The 26,956-nt window shown below is 41.1% G+C and overlaps 1 protein-coding gene across 4 annotated transcripts in view; it reads left to right on the top strand.

Annotated features, from left to right (window-relative positions):
* Positions 1–26,956, top strand: part of LOC126281978 (mast/stem cell growth factor receptor kita-like) — a 309,972-nt gene that overhangs the window by 64,282 nt on the left and 218,734 nt on the right. For all 4 annotated transcript variants that reach the window (XM_049981360.1, XM_049981357.1, XM_049981359.1 and 1 more), the window contains exons 3-5: positions 6,301–6,436; positions 17,464–17,600; positions 19,232–19,391. In XM_049981360.1, the coding sequence (XP_049837317.1) occupies positions 6,301–6,436; positions 17,464–17,600; positions 19,232–19,391 (433 nt within the window). The remainder of the gene's footprint in view (positions 1–6,300; positions 6,437–17,463; positions 17,601–19,231; positions 19,392–26,956) is intronic.

Raw genomic sequence — 26,956 nt, 5'->3', positions numbered from 1 at the left:
TCTGTATATGTACATATCACTAATCTGTGACTTTTGTCACCTCAGTGTATTCAGTCTGAATGCCATGGCAATAAAATAGCCACATTTTTAAAATTTCACATAGACCTATAAACTCAGCTGGGATACCCATATAGGAAAATTATGTAACTGGCTTGCACGTGTAATCTTTCTGTCATATGAACAGAGGAGCTATGACTGTAAAGATCTCATATTTTACTCATATTTTGCATTGTTACACTGTCACCTGAGCCATGGAATACTAATATGGCGTAATTATTTGGGCTTGAAATTAGTGTTGAGTGGCAAAACAAAGCTAGCACGTGAATCATAGGTCTTAGGCCATATGAATCATTTAAAGATTATTTCAAATAACTTTATAGTGCCAGTATCTGGCCCGTACATCAGTAATTGCCTTGACTGTGTCATAGAAAACCTAAATGAGTAAGACATAAGCAGATCAACCTATGAGCATAAAATGAGATGTGGGCAAAAATTAATATTCCGTATGCTATCCTCACGGAGACTCATAACAGTGACAAAGGTCTTGGTCTTGTCTGCTCCAATAAGTAACCAGATAGCACCTACATAGCACCAATACATACATTTAAAACCAGCATTACAAAATGGATGAAAAGTAAAGATTTTACAATGTTGAAGAATTTGAAGAATGTGTGACAAATGACCTATGCTTTTTGTGCAAATGAAATATAAATAAAAAAGAGACTATGTTATATAACTGTAATTCATGCAGTATATAAATTTTATTACTGTTGTGTAAGCCTACTTATTGAGATGTATTTAACTATTTATTGGCTTTATCATCCAACTAATTATGCACTGCATTTGTCTTGTAAGTGCTTTTATCACCTAATAATTTATTGTTATTAACAACAACCTCATGTCAACCCGCACCCCATCACCACATTGAGGTGGCAAGGAGTAACAGACCACCACAATGAAATAGAATGCTAGATACATTAAGCTAGCAAGCTAAGTCCTTCATCGAACATTGAAAACGTAGACAAATACATAGAAGCGCAACTCACACATTCCTGGTCACTATTGCCTCTGGGTACTAAAGCTGGACTGCAACTGCTTCTAAGGGAAGCAGCAATTTTAGGGGGGGGGGAGTGTGTGTGAGAAGGGGGAGGAGAATTATAGTGAAGGGGAAAGGACTATGCAGGAGTGATGGTATGGCAGAAGTTGTGTGTAGTGCTGGAGTGAGAGCAGAGAAGGGGATTGGCAGATGGAGGACAGGGGCTAGCAAAGGTTTGTGTTACAGCTGCAGTTGGCAACTTACACCTTTCATAGTATTTTCTATATGTCATTGCAGGACACTGCTTGGCAACTCTAATAGGAGGGAAAGAAAAGGGGGGATGCATTCATATCCCACTGCATATCAGACATTGTCCTCCACTTGCCTGTCCTAGTCCCTGCTCCCGCTGCAGTCCTACATATGCCTCTATCCCACCAACACATACATGGTGCTTTCCCATTTTCTCACACCCCCTTCTTTCCCCACCCCTTCCCCACAGCCTCCAAGTGCTGAAATAAGCAGACCTGTCCCCACTACTTCTCTGCATACTCCCGAAGGCAGCACCAGCATCAATGACAACTTGTATCCCACTATCTCCCCCCTCCCTACACCACACATTTTTTGGCAACTCAGTTACCAACTCCATAAAGAGTGCTGCTTACCTCAGATGCAGCTGCAGCTGCAGTAAAGCCTTAGCACCAAGACATGTGTGTGTTAGTTATGCTTGTGTGAATGTGTGAGAGTTTTCTGTGTCTGGTGGAAGGGCTTAGTGTGTTACCTGAATATGTCTAGTATTCTTTTTCATTTCGTCTGTCTGTGACTCAACACTACCTCTATGTGGTGAATATCAGTGTATACTTTCCATATTGCTATTATTCATCCTGGATTTTCCATCCTGGATTTCAATTATTGTTATTGTCATTTACCTAATCATGCAGTGTATCTATGTTATCTTACTTTCTTGTACTTCAAACAATGTAACGAAAGAAACAGATAGCTATGCACCATAAAGACAGACACCAAGTTGCAGACAGGTACAACAGAATGACTGTTACACATTTATGTTTTGACCAAACTTTTTTTCAGAAAAGGAGACATACAACATTCGTTCACACAAGCAAGCACAGCTCGCGCACACAGCCATCTCCAGCAACTCAGACCAGAATGTCTTTTTGTTGTGCCCTTCAGCAATTCAATATGTCATCTTTACGGTGACTAGCAGTCTATATTTTTTATGAAAAGGAAGTTGGTACTCACCATACAATGGAGATTCTGAGTCGCAGATAGGCACAACAAAAAGATTCTCAAAAATTAAGCTTTTGGCCAAAATTAGATGACACACACACACACACACACACACACACACACACACACACACACACACACACAAATGCAACTCACACACACGACTACAGTCTCAGGCAACTGAGACCACACTGCAAGCAAACAGGACGGGGTGGGGGTAAGGAGAAGGCTGGGGTGGGAGGCGGAGGGGTAGTAGGGCATGGGTGGCGGACAGTGAAATGCTGCAGGTTAGACAGAGGGCAGGCAAGGTGTGAGAAGGGGGTGGGGTAGCACAATAGGAGAGAAGTAAAAAGACTGACTGCGATGGTGGAATGAGAGCTGTGCTGGAAAGGGAACAGGGAAGGGGTTGCATGGGTGAGGACAATGATTAACAAAGATTGAGGCCAGGAGGGCTACGGGAACATAGGATGGATTGCAGGGAAACTTCCCTCCTGCTAAATTCAGAAAAGCTGGTATTAGTGGGAAGGATCCATGTGGCACAGGTTGTGAAGCAGTCATTGTAGTGAAGGCTGTCATGTTTGGCAGCATGCTCAGCAACAGGGTGGTACACTTGTTTCTTGGCCACAGTTTGTCAGTGGCCATTCATGCAGACAAACAGCTTGTTGGTTGACCACACAGAATGCAGCACAGTGGTAGCAGCTTAGCCTGGAGGTCACTACTGGTTTCACAGGTAGCCCTGTCTTTGATAGGATAAGTGATGTTTGTGACCGGACTTTCCAGTCTCCTCCCACCTTGCAAAGTATGACCATCTGGCCGCAGAGAAGCATTCCCGTCGTAACTCTGTACCACCCAGTGTAGTGGTTCATGTCACGTGACAGTAAAAAGTATGTGGCAGAAAAAGATATTATTTGAAGCATACCTGCACGCAACTAACTGTGAGGAAGCAGCATTATCACTGATGCTCTCTCTATCCCTTGAACGAAGAGAGCTTGTTTTGATGTTAACTATTGTAAAAAGATATAGTCTAGCTTCTGATATTCATGAGTATGGACAAATGTATTATGGCTTTAGAGAGAAGGCATTATTGCATCTTTAATTGAAAGGAATTTTCTGATTTTATGCAAGAATAATAAGCCAATAAATCAATTTGTTGGCCTCGTAAACAAGTTGCGTATTGTGTAAATTATTCTCCATCTTATGGTTTCACATTTTCAAATATTTGTGCATGCCTATGAGATATTTTTTTGGACTATGGAAGCTCAAACCTCCAATCTCTATAAAGTCATTAATTTAAAGACTTTTAAACAAATCCACTTCGATGAACTGGCTTCCATAGAAAGGAGAATTGGACCGTAGTTAACGTAGACTACGATTCCTGCTGATTCAGCACGCAGTTCAACGACTGGCAGAGACATCGAGTACAGCATACAGTCATCATGCAGCAAATGTATGAAAATAGTATGCACTATAAATAATTAATTATTGTTTGTTTTGTTATTCTCTACTATACGCTGCACGAGATATATATTTATATATGTTTTACCACCGTAGGCCTATGTCATTAATTTACTGTATAATTACAAACTCATATAATGTAACATGACAACTCCTATATCTTTGTATATGATAAAATGGATGCTCAATAAATAACAAATAACAGCAGATCTCTAGTCTACCATGCACAATCCCCTGAACATGAATGTTGTCTTCTGAGATCTGTTTGGTTATTTATTCATTTCAAAGACCTAAACTCTTTTCTTAGAGATACTGAATACTAAAGAACTAATTCCTTAAAACAGTAATAACAATAATAATTCAATCAAAGCAGTAATTAAATGAATAATAATAATAATAATAATAATAATAATAATAATTATTATTATTATTATTATTATTATAAAAGCAGCTCATCAAGATTACTTTTTGACCCTGAAAGGAACTTTTCAACACAGATCTCCATACGATAACTGGGTTCAGGTTGAAATAGTGACCCCTCTCGCAAATAATCACATATCAGTAAAATTATAACAATTTACCTTTCACATGAGAGGGAATTACACCAGGACTGGCGCAACTGAATAACATCCCTCCCACAATGGTATTACGCTATCCACTGAACCTACACAATATACTTGTCAGCCCTACACAACCTCTGATCCTAATCCCTTATCTCATGGCTCATACCCCTACAATAGACCTAGATGCAAGACCTGTCCTGTACATCTTCCCACCACAATCTACTCTAGCCCGGTCACAAACATCATCTATCCCATCAAAGGTATGGTTACCTGTGAAACCAGTCATGTGGTGTACAAGGTAAGCTGCAACCACTGTGCTGCATTGTAAGGGGGCATGACAACCAACAATTGGTTTGTCTGCCTGAATGACCACCGACAAACTGTAGCCAAGAAACAAGTGAACCACCCTTTTGCTGATCACACTGCCAAACATTTTGCTGATCACACTGCCAAACATGACATCCTTCATTTCAATGACTGCTTCACAGCCTGTGCCAAATGAATCCTTCAACCAACACCAGCGCAGGTGGGAACTTCCCCTGCAATATATCCTCCTTTCCCATAACCCCCCTGACCTCAACCTTCATTAGTCACTGTCCTCACCCATCCAGTCCTTTCTCTGTTCCCTGTCCAGCACTACACAGCCCTCATTCCACCTTCGCACCTAGTCTTTTCACTTCTCTCCTCTTTCGGTACCCTCCTCCCTCTCCCTCCCCACCTCATGCCTGCCCTCTGTCTAACCTACAGCACTTGACTGTCTACCACTCCTACCCTACTATCCCTCCCCCTCCCTGCCCCAGTCTCCTCCTTACCCCCACCCAGTGACATCCCCCATCGCTGCTGCTCACAGTGTGGTTTCAGGTGCCTAAGACTGTAGCCGTGTGTGTGAGTTGTGTTTATGTGTGTGTGTCATCTATTTTTGTTGAAGTCCTTACTGGCCGAATGCTTAATTTGTGACAGTCTTGTTGTTGTGCCTGTCCGCTATACGCTGAGTAGCAACTTTCCTTTTTGTAATATTGTTATATTCCATTCTGGATTTTCCATTGAGGGGCAGTGGCAAGTGGGGGGGGGGGGGGGGATTAAGGGGGCTTTAGCCCCCCCTCCCCCAATGGAGTATTTTATTACACTGGATAACATTACTTCAGAAGTCAGTGAATATATTACTCCAACAGATTCAATCATTTTTAATGATTATGTAGCAATATAGGTTGCAATGTATTTCAAACACATTTTAACAAAAGAATAAGATCCTCAAATAGCTTACTTTCTCAACCAATAAATATAATTTAATTTAAAATGGGCGTCTTATTGTTTATTAATACACATTTTTTACACTGAACTTCAAAACAGTTACCAAAAACTACTTTAAGCAAAACCAAATTTTAACAATTTGTCAGTGAAGGACACCAACTCTACTTTTGTTAAGCAATATTCCTTTCCCCAATTCCCCCTCCCTCTCCCCCTATTAGCTGCCCCCCCCATCCGTTGACCGACTTCTAGAATCGCCCCTCACTGTTTATCTTTTTTTTGTATATTGTTGATACTCCAACTTTAAATTTATTGTACTTACACATATTTGCCTAGTTGTTTTGTTAAATGATTTCAATTGCATGTAAAATGTTCAAAGATCAGTAAAAAAATTGTATTTACCTGAGTTTGAATACATAATTTTACATTTGTTCTTGTAGGAATGAAATTGTAATTTCTGAATTACGACTCCTGTTCCAAAACCCTGTTTCTAGCTACAAGTCTTTGAAACATGTATTATATATTTAGAAATATCCTCAGACTTGTCAAAGACAAAATTATGCTATTTTAATTTGGAAACTATTTACGGTAATAGGTAGGTTTAATGTCTGCTACACTGTGAATCATTATGGGGGGAACAATTACTGGAGGCAAAATTATGACAGTGCAATTTGGAGACTGATATTCCATTGATGTCATCACTTAATCACTTACTTTGTTACTTTTAATTGAAGCAAGGCACTTTTGTTTCAGGTGAATGTAACCAATGAGCACCACAAGACAATTCTGAAGAGATATCAAGCTAATTATCTGGATGTTGGGTATTATATATGCTACACAGAAAATAACTACAATAAAATAAAAAATCAAGTATATATTTATGTGAAAGGTAATGACACTAAATAATTATTAGTCATAAATTTTGTACAAACTAATGTGTAATGCATGGCAGTGCACATGCTACAATATGTCAATGGTATTGAGTTAACAAGCCATATTGTGATTTAGATTGAAAGCCAAGTAAATATTTTTTAGTAAATTGTACAATGACTCTCTCATTCACTGTTCACTTCTTTCATTTTAGAATGCATTAATAATATTAAAAAAAAACCAATCAGTGATTTACAGCAGGCCTGACTTATTTGTCACTTATATTTGTTACAACTTTAATAATGATATATTATTATAATTATTCATTTGGAGCCCTACTGAACTATGCAATGTACAGTGTTTAGCTCTCTTTTCGTCTGTAAGACTGTCATTCTCTTGGAATGCGGTTTTTCCACTTGTCAGAACAAGGTGTACCCATCTTCTTGGATTTTTCTGCCTGGCCCAAACATCCAATCACGAATTCTCTGCCTAAATATTTTCCTGTGTGGTACACTATGTTGTGTTAGTCATGCAGTCATTGGATCTTCTTTTACTGCACCCATCCATTTTATTTTTACAATTTTTTGTTACTTTGAGTTTCATAGTATTCTACAACCTGCCTGGTAAATCTTATTTGTTCCATTCTTTTAGAATGTCTATAGAAATTTAGGCTGAATTTTTTCATATCTGAATTTATGTTGGCACACTTTTCAGTTTCTTTGTTTGCTCGTTGCTCGTTGTCTGTACATTCCTTCTTCAGTATAATTTGGATTTTAAATTTCCTGATTACTTTTTGTTCTCTCTTCTGAATATCTTAAGTATCTCTCTTTTTGTTTGAAGCCAAAATAATGACATATATAATAAACTAGGTGCTAGTCATAGTTGTGCTTGTGTATCAGTATTTTTGTTATGATGAGCAATGGTGAGTAAGTAAGGTACTGTAGGCGCAATAACATCAGCTACTCTCCTGTGTCTGCCTGTTCAGGTAAGCATAGCTTGTGATCTGCACTCCAATTTCCCCTTCCAAGCTGTCGCAATGCAGAATGCATCAGCAGGTGGAGCATCGCTACTAAGCACTGCGTTCACAGGGGCACAGGTAAGAGCACACACCTGCGCATCATGCTGTTGAGTTCAGCTGAAGTAGCATTCTTGATGAAAAGTCTGGAGCTCTTGGTCCTCCTGTTGAGTCTTTGTGAGTTTCAAAAAATCTGTAGGCCTCGATACACTGCTGACATTCAAGAGACAGTCGGCCACTGGATTGTTAATGCCATAAATATATTTAATGTCCATAGTAAGTACAAGGTGATTGTACTGTTGAGTTGAGCAGTTGTTGCTGTTTCATTTGAAGGTACAGATTAACAGTTCATGATCTGTGTGGATTGTAATTTCTCGTCTCTATCTGTGGCTGGAAGTAGGCACTGGCTCCTACACAGCCAGGAGTGCAGGTCATAGGTATTCCACTTCTCTTGTGCCAGTGACAATCCACACGAGGAGCATGGAAGCAGTTGCCACAAACCATGTGACATTGTTGCAATGCCGCACCAGTAGCTGTTTGGCTTGCGTCCACCACTAGTACCAAGAGATTATCAAGTTTTGGGTGCATGAGGAGTGCGGTGTTTGCCATATTTTGCTTCATGGCCTTGAAAGTGAAGCACATCTTGCCTGTCCATTTCACTGGGGTACTGCCTCTAACATTTGGGCTGTTAAGTGTTACATTTATATGAATGCGTAATGTCTGTTCTTTTGGACATGTCTGAAAAAACAGACACCACACGGAATCTGCAGCTGTGATACATACAGGTAAATTGAAGGTGGAGGGGGGAGAAAGAAAGGGAAAGGTAAGAAGTATGATGTCATCTGCATCAGGACTTTATGCAGAATCCACGGTGATGAATGAAAATGGTTTCCAGACCAGAATGTAAATCCAGGATCTCCTGCTTACTAGGCAGTTAACCAATGCACCATCCGGACACAGTGTTTATTGTAACTGAGGGGACTATATTAGTACAGGAATGTGAGTCATACAGGAATGTGGGTTGGCTGGGAGGCATTCCAAGATAATCGACACAGTTTTGATAAACATTGTGTCTGGATGATGCAGTAGTTAGTGCAACTGCTTTACAAGCAGGAGATCCTAGGCTCAGATCCTGGTCAAGCACACATTTCCACTTGTTGCCAATGATTCCACATAAAGTCCTGATGATGCAACTGACATCAACAGTTTCCTTTCCTTTCTTCCCACTCCCCCCCCCCCCCCCCCCCCCCCACTCCACCTTCAATTTACATAATATATTTCACATCTTTGATTCTGTGTGTCTATTCTTTCACATATCTTCAAAAGAATTGACTTTTGAATAACTTTTTCTTCTGAGGGGAGAGATTACACTGGATTAAGAATCCTTTGTTGGTGAATAACTGTGATTATTTAACTAGGTTGTACAACAGACTGTTACAGGAAATGAATAGCTGGTTTGGAACACAATAATGAAATTGTTCCAAAATGCAAAAATACTCATGAGTCAGAAGACGCTAATTACTGGTTGACAGTAAATAGTAAGAGAACAGAACTAAAAACAGTGAACATACAAAAAATTCACTCTCCAAGGAATAAACAACACACAGAAAACCACAAGAACATATGCAAAACACAGTGCCCATGGTGGCTGGCATTGTAGCTGCTTGATAGCTGTGATTCACTTATCACCATGCACATGCGCCACTATACCACAGAATACAATTAACATCTCTGGTTGGTATAAATCATGACATTGTTATGAAGGATTGCAAATCTGACACAACTACCATGTACTTCAACTCTTGGTAATACATTAATTGTTGGAATACAATCACAGAAGTGCTGTTGTACATGTCATATTGCAGTATTCCACTATATGAGCATGGAGACTCCCTGCACATTGAAGAGGTAGGGCAGATCGGTGTAGTTGGTAGGTTAGATGGAGAGCAGTGGATAAAGGTGGAGAGGGAGATGTGGGGGTGAGTGGAAAAGGAAAGAAGTAAAAACACTGGATGCATTAGTGGAATAGAGGTTTGTGTAGTGCTGGAATGGGGACAGGGAAGGGGTTAGATGGTTAAAGGACAATGACTGATGAAGGTTGAGGCCAGTAGAATTACAGGAACATAGGGTATATTGTAGGGAGAGTTCCCACTGCTCAATTTTGAAAAGCTGTGTTGGTGGGAAGGATCCATATGGCACAAGTTGTGAAGCAGTCTTTAAAATGAAGAATGTAATGTTGGGCGGTATGCTCTGCAACATGGTTGTCCACTTGTTGCTGGCCACAGTTTGTCAGTGGCCATTTTTGCGGGGAGACAACTTGTTGGTTGTCATGCCCACATACAATGCAGCACAGTGGTAGCAGCTTAGCTTATAGATCACATGGCTGGTTTCACAGGTAGTTCACAGGTAGTTTGAAGTTATAGGTGATGTTTGTGACCAGACTAGGTGGTTGTACATCCACGTTGTACTTGTGAAAGACCTACTCTCCTACTCCCAGTCTTTGCAATGGAAACACTTCTTTGTCGCTAATTTGGAGGGATTAGCAACAAAGAAGTGTTTCCATTGCAGAGACTGGGAGAAGGAGAGTAGGTCGTTCACAAGTACAATGTTGTTAATCTTTTGTGTAGTGTTGAAGGTGAGGCCTTTGGATAGAACTGAAACATCTATAAGGCTGAGGATTTTCGTGGAAAGGTTGACAACAATGTTCCAAGAGTGTTTCAGTTCTGGAGTTGGTGGATTGTTTGTAGGAAGTTTTGGGGAATGAAGCAAGTTGAAAAGTTCAGCTACGCAGGATCTGGTTGCTATGAGAAGTTAAAGAGGAGGAACACTATGGGTGGGATAGGGCTTGGATACTGGTGCCTGAAAGTGGCAGCAGGATGTCAGGAGGTTGAATAACATATGTTCATGGTGTCTGGAATTCTCTTCCAGATGATGGAGAACAAGGAATTCGATTTCAGAGATGTGATGTATGCTGTAGGGATTGCGCAGTAATGGTACGTTGGAGCAGAGTTGGTTCTAGGTTGCCTGTGTCATGGAGATGTGTTTTTGCTGCCCCGGGATTGTGAAGGACAGAGACTGGAGGCATCTGAAAAGTTGAAAGCCATCGTGAAAGGAATTTTTATTGGTAGCCCATTGGTTAGGATTCTATTGTTTAGGCAATATTTAAGCAACAGGGTGTAGGACTGGGTTTTAATGAGGGAAAAGGATACATTCCTGAACTGGTGCAGGAAAGTGGAGCAGGGGTCTATAGTGGCAGGGATTGCATTGGGGAACTGGGAAATGATGTAGGAAAGGGGCAAATGAAGGTTTTAGGAGGTTTTATGAGTTGCTAGATAACAGAAAATGATGCTAAAATACCTACAGACACGAAAAAATACGCAAGAATACGTGAATATAGACACTAATACGTAAAAGTATGCACAAATATGCACCAATGCATGAAAATGCTTAAAAATATATGCAAAAAATACCCAAAAAAACACGAGGGAATAGGATCAAAACAGATGAGATGGGAATTGTTACATCAAGATTCACAAGTTCGTGTGCATAAGTACATGTTGAAAATAACATATGCAAGTATGCAAGAATGAGGTGGAAAATGGGAACAATAAGAATAAGTCAGTTATTGTTGGGAAGAATTTTGGGCTTGAGAAGTCCCACATGAGAACTCAAAAGAAAAACTGTGTGCAGTTCTTGGAGAAAGACACAGGTCATACCCATCTACAAGAAGAGTAGTAGAAGTGATCCACAAAACTACTGTCCAATATCCTTGACACTGATTTGTTGTAGGGTTTTAGAACATATTATGAACTTAAACTTAATGAGGTATCCTGAATAGAGTGATCACCTCAACGCCAGCTAGTGTGGATTTTGAAAACATTGATCATGTAAAACCCAAGTCGCACTTTTCTCACGTGATATACTGAAAGCTTTGGGTCAAAGCATCTAGGTAGATGCAGATTTCTTGATTTCCAAAAAGCACTTGACTCAGTACCACACCAATGCCTATTGTCAAAATTACGATCATATGGAGTATGGAGTGAAATTTGTGACTGGATTGAGGACTTATTACTGGGGAGGATGCAGCATATTATCTTGGATGGACAGTCATCATCGGCTGCAGAAGTAACTTTGGGTGTGGCCCAGGGAAATGTGTTGGGACACTTGCTGCTCATGTTGTATATTAATGGCTTTGGAGAAAATATTAATAGTAAATTCAGGCTTGAAGATGATAATCTACAATGAAGTACTATCTGAAAGAACCTGTATAAATATTCAGTCACATCTTGATTTCAAAGTGGTGCAGAATTGGCATCTTGCTCTAAATGTTCAAAAATGTAAAATTGTGCACTTCACAAAAAAAAGTACAATAGTATTGTATGACTATAACATCAATGAGACACTGTTGGAATCACCCAACTCGTACAAATACCTGGCCACATAGGTTTAGTCATAGGTAAAGCAGGTGGTAGAATTCAGTTTATTGGTAGAATCCTGGGGAAGTGTAAACAGTCTATGTTGGAGATTACTTACAAATCACTTGTATGACCGGTTCTAGAATATTGCTCAAGTAAGTGGGACCCACATCAGAGGAACTGACTGGGGATATTGAACCTATGCAGAGCAGGACAGCACAAATGGTCACTGGTTTGTTTAATCTATGGGAGAGTGTCACAGAGATACTGCAGGAACTGAATGGTAAGACTCTTGAAGATAGACTAAACTATCCCGAGAAAGTCTATTGACAAAGTTTCAGAAACTGCTGTAAATGCTTGCTCTACAACCCCCTGCATAGGGATTGTGAGGGTAAGATTAGAATAATTACTGAATGGATGTAGGCATTCAAACAATCATTCTTCCTGTGCTCCATATGATATGGGACACGAAAAACCCTAATAATTGGTACAGTGGGTCATAGCCTCTGCCATGCACCTCACGGTAGTTTGCAGAGTATAGATGTCGATAGCCACAGCCACATGGTATGCGCAGACAAGATGGTTGATACAGTGTGGCTTGAGTGTCAGAGAATGAGAGATTTTTATGGGGGGAGTAGAGAAGGTACTGGCGATGATGACAGAGAAAAACTTCACAGGGTTGTGGGATGGAAGACACAGCATTTGGAATATCAACAATTTTGAAAAGGATAAGTTGCTACTCACCACCCTGTGGCTCAACATGTAGCTGCACATAATCATGCTTGATTTTAATGGCTGTTTCACAACCCAGGCTATCTGAATTCCTCCACCACCAGCTTTCCTGAACTGCACATGTGAGAGTTATCATTACAATATATTCTCCATTCCCTCAATCCGCTATCCCCACAACCTCCACCCAACAGTTTCTGTCCCTTCTGTCCTATAAACCTCCCCCAAATTCACATCCCCAACTCTCATTATGCTCACTCTCTGCCAATGCATCTACAAATCTTTTCCCCTCTCTGGTCCTGTCGTTTTCCATTCCCCGCACCACCCTCCATCCCAATCCCCCATAGCCTGCCAAAATTTTCCCTGACAGCCTTGTTCTACTGCCCTCTGCCGTAGTCCCTGGATGCTTTGCCAGACAGCACTCTTCTCTCCTCTTGCCTGTACTTTGCTATCCCTCCCTCTTCTCTGCTCCACTCTCGATTGCTGCACTGGTTCATCTGGATAGAATGGCCTGAGATACCAATTAAATGTACATGAGGTGTGCCTTATTGTGTGAATGTGGGTGTGCCTTCCTTTCTTTTCTGGAGAAGTCTTTGGGTGAAAGCTAGTGGATAATTGTCTTTTTGCTGTGCCTGTCTGCAACTCTCAGTCAGTAGCTATCGTCCTTTTGGTAATTGTTGATAATCCAATCTGGACTTTCCATTTTTTGATTTTGTGTAGGGGATTGTCTTCCATCGCACAACCCTGTGATATTTTCCTTTGTTACTATCTCTAAAACCTTCCTCTACACATTCTCCATTCTTCCTCTTCCTTCTTGCCTTTTCTTTTCCTTCATTGTCTTCTGATCTGCATGTGGTTTGACATCTGAGCCACTCTGCGTCAACAGTCTCATCTGTGTGCAACACACAGATGCGTGACCATGCAGATTGTTGGTGCAGCTTCTCATGCACCAAATTCTTCCTGCCAATAATTCTTATTCCTATTCATTTCATGCTGTTCATCATTCTGCCATATTTTGGGATATTATTTTTCACACCTGTCTGTGCCGCACAAACTTGTGAACTTTGATCTAACAATCCCTGCCCCCCTCCCTCTCCAGCCTTATTCTAACATGCAAATATCCCTGTACCTCATCCGTTCTGTCCTTTTTCTACTTTTCTTATCTACTTTTTGCACATATTTCAAGTATTTTCACACATTGGTGTGTATGTTTACTTATTTGTGTCTGTTTTTGCTTGTCTGTATGTATTTTTGCGTGTGTTTTCTATTGTCCAGCTGCCTTCACAAGTACCTAACGCCTTCATTTGCCCCTTTTCTGCATCATTTCCCATTTCCTCTATGGACCCTGCTCCATGTTTCTGCACCAGTTCAGAGAAGTATCCTTTTCACTTGCTAAAACCCAGTCCCCACATCCAGTTCCTTAAATGCTGCCTAATCCATGGAATCTTGCCCAATGGACTCCCCAGAAAATTTCATTTCTTTGAATTCCACTCTTTTTCGGGCAACCCAGAACTACCTATTCTCCCTGTACAGGATACTGCTACTGTGTAATCCCTACAACACACATCACTTATCTGAGATTGAATCCCTTGCTCTCCAGCACCTGGAAGAGCACCCAGACACCACCTCAATAAGTTATCCAACAAGCTGACATCCTGCTGTCACCTCTGGGCAGCAATATCGAAGCTCTATCCTACCCACTGTATTCCTCCCCTTCAGCTCCTCACAGCACCCAGATTCTACATAGCTGATATTTTCAACTTGCCACATTACCCAAAAATTTCTTAGTAATGCTCCACCAAATCCAGATCGGAAACACTCCCAGAACACTGTTGTTAACCTTCCCACCAAAGTTCTCAGCTCCACAGAGGTTTCAGGCCTTTCCAGAGGCCTCACCTTCAGCCTTACACCCAAATTTAATGATGCTGGGCTTGTAAAAGACCTGCTCTTTTTTTCTGCTCTTTGCAATGGAAACACTTCTTCATCACTCATCACCAACCCCTTCAATCAAAGTCTACCTATTACCAACATTGAACCTTGTCTCTCCCAGTTCATACAACCATCTAACTTTGATCCTCTCCCCCTCCCACCTTCCCCTTCCCCAAGTCTTTTTGTAAGAACACTAACCTTTCAGCAGAAGGAAGGGCCGCTGTACACAGCCCAAAACAGATCTTCATCTAATCTTTCTACCTGCAGACAAAGGTTTAAATAGGATCACTATGAATTACAGGGATTACCTGGTGGAAGGCCTTTGCCAGTTGTCTGGCTCATCCACCTATAAACTCTTCCAGAGTATCCCAGAAGTCCAACATAGCCTCCAATCCTTGCCTAAGCCTTGGACCCTTCCCAGAACCTGTCCTCTGAATCCATTTCCCTCCACACCCCCATGACACCCTGCAGGCACACCTTCTACATGCTCCCCAGAATCCACAAACCACAGAATCCTGGATGCCCCATTGTAGCTGGGTGTTGGATGCCCCATTGTAATTGGGTGTTGTGCCTCATTGACTAACACCTCAAACCAACTGCTCAAAATCTAGCTTCCCATGTCAAAGATACCAACCACTTCCTGCACCATTTCTCCATCATCCCCACCCATTTACCTCCTGGATCCCCACTCTCCCAGTTCTGTTCATATCCAAATGAACTGACTAATTCCTACTCAGACCTACTTCTCCTTTGAAAGGAAGGTATGCAAACAAGTCTGTAGTAGAGCCGTGAGCACCTGCATGGTGACCTCCTATGCGAACCTGTTTATGGGTCACCTAGAGGAAACTTTCTGAACATGCCAAAAACCCCAAATTCCTGGTCTGGTTCATGTTCTTTGATGATATCTGCATTATCTGGACTCAGGGCCAAGACACTCTATTGTCATTCCTTTACAACCTCAACTCCTCTTCTCCCATCTGCTTCATCTGGCCTTCCTCAACCCCACATACCACCCTCCTGAATGTTGACCTCCTCTCTGATGGTTTCATCCGCACTGCTGCCACCACTCACCACCAGTGCCTGCATTTTGACAGCTATCACCCTTTCCACACCAAAAACTCCCTGCCATACAGCCCGGCCACCAAGGTACGGCATACCTGCAGTGACAGGAATTCCCTCGCCCTGTATGCTGAAAGTCTCACAAAGGTCTTCACAGACAGGTACTGCCACTAGGCCTACAACACAAACAGATTTCCTGTGCCATATACTCACACACCCTCAATCCTCCCACCACTCCCAAGAACCAGCAGCAAAGGAGTGCCCGCTTCATTACTCGTTACCACCCTGGACTGGAACAACTGAACCACATTCATAGTCAGGGCTGTGATTATCTATCTTCATGCCCTGAAATGATGGATATCTTACGCATGATCTTCCCTACCCCTCCTAAAGTGGCATTGTATCACCTACCCAACCTCCACAACATCCTAGCCCATCCCTATGCTACTGCCAAGCCCAGCCCAGCCCCATGCCACGGGGATCTTATCCATGTGGAAGACTAATTGCAAGACCTACCCAGTCCACCTGTCCAGCACTTCCTATTTCAGTCCTGTCAAAGCTTATTGTACCCCATTAGAGGACCTGCTATCCGTTAAAGCAGCCATGTAATTTACCTGAAGCAGCCGTGTCATTTACCAGCTCTGCTGCAATCATTGCACAGCTTTTTATACTAGTATAGCAACCAACCAGCTGTCTACCAGGATGAATGGTTACCCCCAAACTGTGGCCAAAGGCAGTGTTGCCCACCCTGTGGTACAACATAGCGCTGTATATAAAAGGACAGGTGTACACTCGCACACACACACACACACACACACACACACACACACACACACACACACACACACATATCCATCCGCACATACACAGACACAAGCAGGATGTCTGCTTGTGTCTGTGTATGTGCGGATGGATATGTGTGTGTGTGTGTGTGTGTGTGTGTGTGTGCGAGTGTACACCTGTCCTTTTTTTCCCCTAAGGGAAGTCTTTCCGCTCCCGGGATTGGAATGACTCCTTACCCTCTCCCTTAAAACCCACATCCTTTCGTCTTTCCCTCTCCTTCCTGAAGAAGCAACCATCGGTTGCGAAAGCTAGTAATTCTGTGTGTGTGTTTGTGTGTTTGTTCATGTGCCTGTCTGCCGGCGCTTTCCCGCTTGGTAAGTCTTGGAATCTTTGTTTTTAATATATTTATATGAAGTTAAATGCAAATATGCAGATTTTCGAGCTCTATTCATTAAATTATTACCACTGACTGCTTTGAGTTGCTGGCAAATTTCTGGCAGTTTCACATTTTGAGTTTTCAGAAATCAAATAACATTCCTTAAGGCACTGTCATAGGGATTTTAAATAATTTTGACCACACACCAACTGCACAAGGCCAATTTCTTGCGACCTCCACTCACAGCATTATGAACACACTTGTCGTACAAGCCATTTGATTCTTTAAATAGAAAGAGTTGTGATCTGCACAACAGAAATGTATGACTGGTCTTTTGTTTGAATTCAGCGATCACCTGGTTTAATCAATTGTCAGTGGAAGAATATAACACAGGAATTCTGAATCTTGTGACCAGACCAGATACAGCAAATGTTTAAATTTAGTAGGTGATTATATAGAGTAGTGAAGGAAGCTTTTTGTATGTAACAGAATAGTTTTCTCCAATAAATATTGTATTTTGCATTTTGTCTAGTGAAACATTGTTTGTTTCCAGGATGACCTTCATACAAATCATTTATCAACAAAATTTTATCAGTAACTAATTCCTGTGACTAAAATAAGTAATAGTTGCATGTTGTTAACTATTTGATCTTTGTAGTCTTATGGAACACTTTTGCTCAGATTGTTCAGAGGCAGTGTGGTTTATTGTTCTCTAAAATTTTGTTATTATGCTCTACCAGATGAACAGCAGCCAATTGCTATGGCAACTAAAAGAATATTTGTGACCGTTGAACCATCAGGAACTGTCATAGTACCCTGCAGACCTACATCTCCAGATGTCAAATTGCACCTTATTAAATTAGAAGAGGCTGCGGAGGTGAGTATATCTACATTTAGTGTGTCTTCTGCTATAGAGTTATATAGAATTACACAGAAATTTGCAGATTATAATATTAAAGAAACTAGACTTGTTGGTGTATATACTGCTGAAAAGCTCTCAGGTCTCTAGGTAGCAGTGGTGAGATTCCATGACGTTTTGACAAGTGTCATCATCTGGTAGAGAATTATGAATATGATGCTCATCAAAAACTTTTCATGGCTTAGTTCTGCCACTCTGCTGGAGACCCAATAGCTAATCATCAGTAATCAGCAGTTTGTCATACTATCTTGAATGCTAACATAAAAGGGTGTGGGGAGGTCTGAAAGCTCGTTGCACCCCTCTAATAAACTCTTGTAAGGAGAGGAGCAGTGTGGTGGGAACATGTCCCCCCTTCCATCTATTCCACATATAGTGCTGGCACTGTATGTGTGCTTTGTGCTTCATACCAAGCATCTACAAAACTAGTACTGATTAAGAAAGTAAGAAAAGCTTAAAGATTTTTTGAACAGTGGAAAGTTGAGGATGGAATAGCTCCAGTATTATGAAAAGGGTAGATTGCTATTCATGTAGAGGAGACACTGAGTCACTGACAAGTGAGAAAACTGTTATATGTTTAAGCTATTGACCAAGAGGTCTCCCTCCTCCAAAGTAAGGAGTACATGCACATTCCCACAAGCAAAACAGGTGCAAACGCACGCACACACACACACACACACACACACACACACACACACACACACACACACACACACACACATCTCCACTCTCTCTCACCACTATACAATATCCCTGTCAGTCTCTTCACCACCCCTGCTCACAGCTCTTTACCTCATGGCTCACATCCATGAAATACATCTAGATGCAAGGCCAGCCCTGTACATCCCCCCACCACTACATCTCCACTCCAGTTACGGGCACCTTCTGTTCCATCAGAGGCAAGGTTGTCTGTGAAAGCAGTCACATTATCCACAAACCAAGCTGCAACCACTGTGCTGCTTTTTACAAGGGCATGACAACTAATAAGCTGTCTGTCGACATGAATGGTCACTGATGAACTGTGGCCAAGAGACAGCTGGGCCACCCAGTTGTTGAGCATGCTGCCCAATACCACATGCTTCACTTCAATAACTGCTTCACAGCCTGTGCCATCTGGACCCTTCCTATCAACATCGGCATTTGATTGCAGCTCCCATGAGGTGCTGTTGCTGTCCACAGTCCAGCCATGGTGGCCAGAGACAGTAGTCATGTGTGTGTGTGTTGTAGTTGTGTGAATGCATGTGTGTTTTCTACTTCAGAGTAAGGTCATTTTGCTGAAAGCTTAAATGTATGACAGTCTTTTTGTGGTGAGTTGTTGTCTAACCTTTACATACTGCTAAAGGTTCTTTAAGTTGATCAGATGAAGATAGCACCTGTGATGGATTTAGAATTGACTCATAACTCATCTCAAAACAGGAAAACTCACAGTACAACAAGAAATTCACTACATAATTGAAATTACTGTACTACAACCATCTTGTCATTTTGTTGGATGTATAATGTCTTCCAGTGTTTATAACTCATATCAATAAAATAATGACAGATAATACAGTCATTATTTCTATGTTCAAAGTGTTTGTTCTCTGCTTAAGGTTCTCCCTGAAGATGACGAACGAATCACTGTCAATAAGGAAGGCTTTGTTATTCACAGTGTATCTTTAACTGACAATGGAAATTATGCATGCTGTCTATATGGGGCAGATGGTCAATGTGATGAAACACATAGTTACGTCATTAGTATAAATGTGAAAAGTAAGTCTAATCTTTTATAATATCATTATCATACTGCATCCATCTGTAACAATATTTTGCTGATGTTCTTAGTTACTGAGTTACAAAAGCCTTTAGAGACATGTATATATATAAATAAGATTTACTGTTATTGTAAGAGAATGGTTTCTTATTACCACTTTGAGGTCCAGTCACAAAGAAGAATTTCAGTTTTACACCATTACTTAGCATGTTACAGGCATGTGAGGTTACCAGGCAATCTGTTATTAAGAGGTTCTTCCATTTTTTTATGTAAATAAAAAAATTATTTATTTACATTTTATTTGGAGTAAATAATTCACCATTTTTGGATTCAAATCTGTTACAAATTATATTTCATTGAATAAATATTAATCTGCTCAAAACGTGGCATTGTCGTAGTTTCTTTAGTTATGTTGAATTTTATTAATGTTCACAATGATTGAGTCTCCAAGCTGAAGCAACAACCAACAATAGTAATTTATCTTCCTTTCTCTAGTGTCTCCAGTCTGATTCAAGCATGAATTGGAGTGTGTTCTTGATCAGTTAGTCTTCCCTAGAAAATTAGTTTCAAATTAAAAATGTTTGATGCCAAAGAAGATCCATCAAAGACTCTTCTGCAAAAGAGTGATATTCAGTTATTAAAAAGTGCTGGAAGTTCAGTGAAATAAATTAGAATCAGTCTGAATATGCTTGATTAGCCTTGAACATGATACATTGGTACTTTTTATGCAGTACGTACTTCTGCTCTATAAATATTTCGTGCACTCTAATAAGCATATGGAAAGACTACATATTTTCATGTGGTATATATCTGTATTTTAGTTTTGAAAATATTGTTATAAGCAAGTAGTGAGCCATCACTGCACTTTTTTTAAATTAAAAATCTGGCAACCCTAATGGCACCTATGCATTTGATATACACTCCTGGTAATGGAAAAAAGAACACATTGACACCGGTGTGTCAGACCCACCATACTTGCTCCGGACACTGCGAGAGGGCTGTACAAGCAATGATCACACGCACGGCACAGCGGACGCACCAGGAACCGCGGTGTTGGCCGTCGAACGGCGCTAGCTGCGCAGCATTTGTGCACCTCCGCTGTCAGTGTCAGCCAGTTTGCCGCGGCATACGGAGCTCCATCGCAGTCTTTAACACTGGTAGCATGCCGCGACAGCGTGGACGTGAACCGTATGTGCAGTTGACGGACTTTGAGCGAGGGCGTATAGTGGGCATGCGGGAGGCCGGGTGGACGTACCGCCAAATTGCTCAACACGTGGGGCGTGAGGTCTCCACAGTACATCGATGTTGTCGCCAGTGGTTGGCGGAAGGTGCACGTGCCCGTCGACCTGGGACCAGACCCCAGCGACGCACGGATGCATGCCAAGACCATAGGATCCTACGGAGTGCCGTAGGGGACCGCACCGCCATTTCCCAGCAAATTAGGGACACTGTTGTTCCTGGGGTATCGGCTAGGACCATTCGCAACCGTCTCCATGAAGCTGGTCTACGGTCCCGCTCACCGTTAGGCCATCATCCGCTCACGCCCCAACATCGTGCAGCCCGCCTCCAGTGGTGTCGCGACAGGCGTGAATGGAGGGACGAATGGAGACGTGTCGTCTTCAGCGATGAGAGTCGCTTCTGCCTTGGTGCCAATGATGGTCGTATGCGTGTTTGGCGCCGTGCAGGTGAGCGCCACAATCAGGACTGCATACAACAGAGGCACACAGGGCCAAGATCCGGCATCATGGTGTGGGGAGCGATCTCCTACACTGGCCGTACACCTCTGGTGATCGTCGAGGGGACACTGAATAGTGCACGGTACATCCAAACCGTCATCGAACACATCGTTCTACCATTCCTAGACCGGCAAGGGAACTTGCTGTTCCAACAGGACAATGCACGTTCGCATGTATCCCGTGCCACCCAACGTGCTCTAGAAGGTGTAAGTCAACTACCCTGGCCAGCAAGATCTCCGGACCTGTCCTCCATTGAGCATGTTTGGGACTGGATGAAGCGTCGTCTCACGCGGTCTGCACGTCCAGCACGAACGCTGGTCCAACTGAGGTGCCAGGTGGAAATGGCATGGCAAGCCGTTCCACAGGACTACATCCAGCATCTCTACAATCGTCTCCATGGGAGAATAGCAGCTGCATTGCTGCGAAAGGTGGATGTACACTGTACTAGTGCCGACATTGTGCATGCTCTGTTGCCTGTGCCTATGTGCCTGTGGTTCTGTCAGTGTGATCATGTGATGTATCTGACTCCAGGAATGTGTCAATAAAGTTTCCCCTTCCTGGGACAATGAATTCACGGTGTTCTTATTTCAATTTCCAGGAGTGTATCTTAAAGGATAGCACACTTCAAAAGAGACCAAGGTTCAATGTTTATTTTTCATATTTACTTTAGTTCTTTGATACATTACAACTTTTAAAATAATGCTGACAGAAATTATAACTATTCCCTTTCTTTTTTTAAAAAAATAATTTGGCACTTTTGTATGGAGAAGTGTAAAGTATTTTGGCATGCAGAAAGTATGTTGCGATCAGAGCAGTACTATTTTTTTTTTTTGGTGCTTGTTTTGACAGTCAATTGTTTCATCTTCTCCAAATAAATCTTGGATATCCATTTTGGGAACTATTTTGTCATAAGATTCATCTGTAAAAATGACAAGAATAAGACAAATAAAACAGAACTTAATTGCATTGGGTTGATGCATAAGTTTTTAGCATATCCCAAAAGGTTAATAAACACAAAAAATACACATAACATACTTTAGTCATTAATAATATATTCTCCTTCACTATTTACGAAAGTGTGCCAATGCTGAGGAAACTTTATGATTCTGCAACTATAGAAATCAAGTGGTTTTGAGGTGAAAAACTTATCAAGCCATAACATTATCTTTTGTGGATACATGCCTGTGTTTGTATGGGAAGTTGCTGCTTTGTTTGGGCTCAACCATTCCTTTCTTTTCTTTACGTTAGCATGAAGGAACAATTTCCCAGTACCCGTGATGATACAGGGTAGGAATGATTGGTGATGTTCAATAGCCATTTGATGACAAGCAAGGAGGGATGCATGTATGGTCACTTGCTGATTTTCGTGAGTTTTGGCTCAGAGCATGTGGTGCTTATACACCCAATTTTTGAACCTTCCTCCTTGCTTGAGTATGTAACACAGTGATAGAATGATCACAGTTCATCACATTTGTCACTTATCGAGTACACTAATGTGGATTATGCATTTAAACAATCTTTATCAAACCCCAAAGATCTTCCTGAACATGGAGAGTCACTAACATCAAAATGGTCCTCTTTAAAATGGGAAAACCATTTTCTTATTGTGCTCTGCCCAATGGCTTTACCCCCATACATGGCACAAATATTTTTGACTGCTTGTGCTGCTGTCATCCGTCTGTTAAACGCAAGCACAAGAATACATCGGAAATGTTCCAATTTGTCCACTTGGCACGTCATTTTCTAGTGTTCACAGTTTCTCTCATGATCTCAAAATGACAATATGTAAACTCAAACAGCAAAAGTGAACTACAAATAAAATATGCCATTTGATAAATAAACCCATTGCAAATGGAAAAAAAGGGTGTGAGTGAGTGTGAGAGAGAGAGAGAGAGAGAGAGAGAGAGAGAGAGAGAGAGAGAGAGAGAGAAAGCTACGAACTTAAACACTAGTCTAAACAGCATCAGTATCTGTAGCAACAATATTGATGACAAAAAATTGTAGCAGGCTACAGTTTATCTGAATATGAATCTTCTTCAACACAATTTCCACTCAGATATATATTTTTTTTGCAATCTGGATTGATCACTGAAAATTTCTTGCTCATTCAACAAACTTGACATATTTTTAGTAGAATTACAATGAGCAGTTTAGCAGAATTGCAAAAAGCAGTGAAACCTAATGAATACAGGAAACTAATGACAATGCAATCAAACATTGGCTTAGTCAATCATGGCAGTGACTGTTATGTTAATTACTTTTTCTCTTGAAAAAAGTCTAGAAATTAACAACAGAATGCAGCACCTGTCAAGGAACAGGTAGGGAGACATATTTACATTGTTCTCATATGAAATGGGTCCAGTTTCCGAGTGATAGACAGCTCATATGTCAGAGAAATTCTAGTCAAATCTACGTACAGTTGTGGTCTTTTGGACAGTGTTGTGGTCCAAGACATGCTGAGGCTTGGTCATCAGTATGTTAATTTATGTATGTCATTCATATAGGTTAATAACTAAATATCACGTTATCCAGTGAACCAGCAACTCACAATAACTATCCAAAATACTTTTGCATAATGATGTATGAGGGTAATTCCAAAAGTAAGGTCTCCTATTTTTTTATAAATACATAGACCTGTTTATTGCTACAACGGTTTACATCAGTTTACAGCTTGAAAACATTTAGCTATTTTTTGATGTAATCACAATTTCTGTCGATGCATTTTTGTAGACGCTGTGGCAGTTTTTGTATGCCCATGTCATACCGGCTCGCCACCATGCTGTTCAGAAAGTTATGAACCTCTTCTTTCACCTCGTCATTGGGGCTGAATCCCTTTCCGGGCGAATGTTCTTTTAACCTAGGGAACAGGTGATAGTCACTGGGCACCAAGTCAGGATTATAGGGTGTGTGGGTGATTATGTTCCACTGAAACTGTTGCAGGAGAGCAGCAGTTTGCAGAGCGGTGTATGGGCGAGCATTGTCATAGAGAATGTGTATGCCCTTGCTCAACATTGGTCCTCAGTCAGCATGTGTGGCACCCATCTTGCACACACCTTCTGGTAGTTCAATGTTTGCGTTAAAATTCTGTGAGCTGTGCTTCGGGAAACTTCAGAAACCAATGTGCAGAGATCATCCAGGGTGATCTGCTGATTTTCACGCATGCTTTGCTCAATGTTCAACACTGTCTCCTCAGAAAATGACGGTCTCCCACTCCTTTGTTCGTCATGAATTTCGGTCCTACCAGCTGCAAGCTCTCTACACCACTTACGAACATTTTTGACATCTATGCAAGACTCACCATACACTTTCGTCAATTGGTGATGGATTTCAATCGGCGCAGTGCCCTTTGCATTAAAAAACCAAATAACTGTGCATAATTTGCACTTGGCAGTAACATCCAATGGTGGCTCCATTCTCAATGACTGCCAAGCCAAGAATGAGCACCTCAGCGTGACGTGCACACAGCCCATGAAGCACTCTTCATAACAGTGTTACCAACTGCCACACAAACAGAGTTCTGTACTTGTTAAAAAATAGGAGATGCTACTTTTGGGATCACCCTCATAGATGCATATATATATACTCTTTTTTTATTTGATTATTTGCTAAAATTCATTCAGTCATTCTTTGTGTTCCAAACATACCATCACAAGGGAGTGCTGTACCTCCAAGGCTGAGGAGACATTGAAGATATTCATTAAAAGAGCTATCAGAAACTAATTCTGTATGTTACATCACCACTTTGGTGACAGCTGTGTTCCATTTGTCCTTATGCAGTTATTAATAAACATAACAAATTACCATTCAAATATAGTTGTGTGTGTGTGTGTTTCCTGTAGCTCTTGGGCCCAAAGAAGGACACTGACCAAAAGGTCAGTAGTGTATTCAGCCTTATTTATGTGCACTTTGCCTACACAGTGCCTCAACTCCATGTTTAATTGTTACTTTTACTCCTTCCGTTATTTGTCACATTATTAAAGTATTTATCCACAGAACAGACTACTCAGTTCCAAAATTAATACTTCACTATCTATTATCGTCTCTGATAAATGTGAAGCTGACAGCTAGAAATGAATGGCAGGCGCAGGAGTATAAAAGGAGGCGGGGAGTATTTTGTAGTCAGCAGAAAATTGGTCACAGATGCATGGGTTGGTCAGGAAAGCTTAGTGACTTTGAATGTGGACTAGTCATTGGATGTCACCTGAGCAACAAATCCACCAGGGACTTTCAGCCCTTCTAAGGCTGCCCAAGTTGACTGTTGATGATGTGATTGTGAAGTGGAAACAAGAAAGCACAGCCACAACTAAATCAAGACCAGGCTTGTACTGACTCGTATCAGTTTGGTTGTAAAAACATTTTGTAAAACAAGCAGAAGGAATCACTCGTGAATTCCAAGTGCTACCAGCAGTGCATCTAGCACAATGACAGTGTGTAGAGAGTTAAAAAGAATGGATGCAGTAGTTGAGAAGCTCCTCATACTTCTGTAGTCAGTGCTAAGCAACAAAAGAAGTGGTGTAAGCAGTGACGTCACTGACTGGTAATAAGTGATTTAGAGTGATGAAGCATGCTGTTCCCTGTGGCCAACTGATGGAAGAACAGTTCCTGCTGACATATGTAGTGACGTCAGTGAGATATGGAGAAGTATATGTTACAGTGTGAAGGTATTTTTCATTGTCAGGGTGTTGCCCCATTATTGAACTTAAGAAAACAATAAATGTGGAATCATATGAACATATTTTATGGCATTTTGTACTGTGTACAGTAGAGAAACAGTTTGTGGATGTTGATTGTTTTTATCGTCATAACAGACCATTGTGTCATAATCAGTGAGACAATGGTCAGTGGAAAATAAAATTCCGGAAATGGACTTACCTGTCCAGAGTTCTGACCTGTACCCAATGCAACACCTTTCAATGAATTAGAATGTCGACTTTTTCCCAGCATGTGACATCACTGTCTTCTCTGGTTTCAGCTCTTAGGAAAAAAGGGCTGCCATTTCTCCACTGACACTCAGGTAGCACATTGAAAGTGTCCCAAGCAGAGTTCACACCATCTTGATGGTGAATGGTGGAGAAACCTATATTAATGTCCACTGATTGGTGTGCAGATGCTTTTAACCAGATAGTGTGTGTATTTGTATATCTTCTCAGATTTGAGTTTCTGGACTTCTAATAGCTTTAATTTTCTGCATCTGATGATGGTACAGATCCTTCGACTAAGTCACTGTTGCAGTCTTGAGTAGGCTGGAACTGAAATGCTTCTTCTGTAACAGTCTCCAATTATTGTTCTATTCAATACAATAATGTCTTCTAATCGAAACTTCACAAAATAGGGAATATCTCCAAAAACTGTATACATCAGTTTGGCAGCTTGTTATGTGAATGAATGACTGAATGAATGAGTGAATGAGCAATATCCATATTCTTCTTCTGTTTAGCATGGCACTCGCACAGTATTGTTACATTGTGGGCATTTATACTATATCAGTTTAATGTGGAACAATGTTGCAGGTAACATACCCATAAGCACATGCAGGTACTTCATCTCATGGAGTTATTGTGATCATTGCCCTGTCTAGAAAAAGCACAGTGGTCCTCCATACATTTTTTATGTGCAAAAACAGATAACAAATCTCCATTCAGTTTCATATTCTTAATTACTAAATTGCTATGTTACTTAAAAGACTGTGATTGTCATTTATCTGTTAGGTAGATGTCAGGTTACACATAACTCAACTAGAATGATATTAACACCATGTGTTCTCCTGCTTGAACAAATGAAGTCACAACAATTATATAAATGTAAGAATTAAATATTCATTCGTACAT

The sequence above is a fragment of the Schistocerca gregaria genome, chromosome 7 (assembly GCF_023897955.1).
Source record: "Schistocerca gregaria isolate iqSchGreg1 chromosome 7, iqSchGreg1.2, whole genome shotgun sequence".
NCBI classification, from domain to species: domain Eukaryota; kingdom Metazoa; phylum Arthropoda; class Insecta; order Orthoptera; family Acrididae; genus Schistocerca; species Schistocerca gregaria.
The sequence above is the reverse complement of the archived record's forward strand: the minus strand, read 5'-3'. Positions and strand labels throughout refer to the sequence as shown.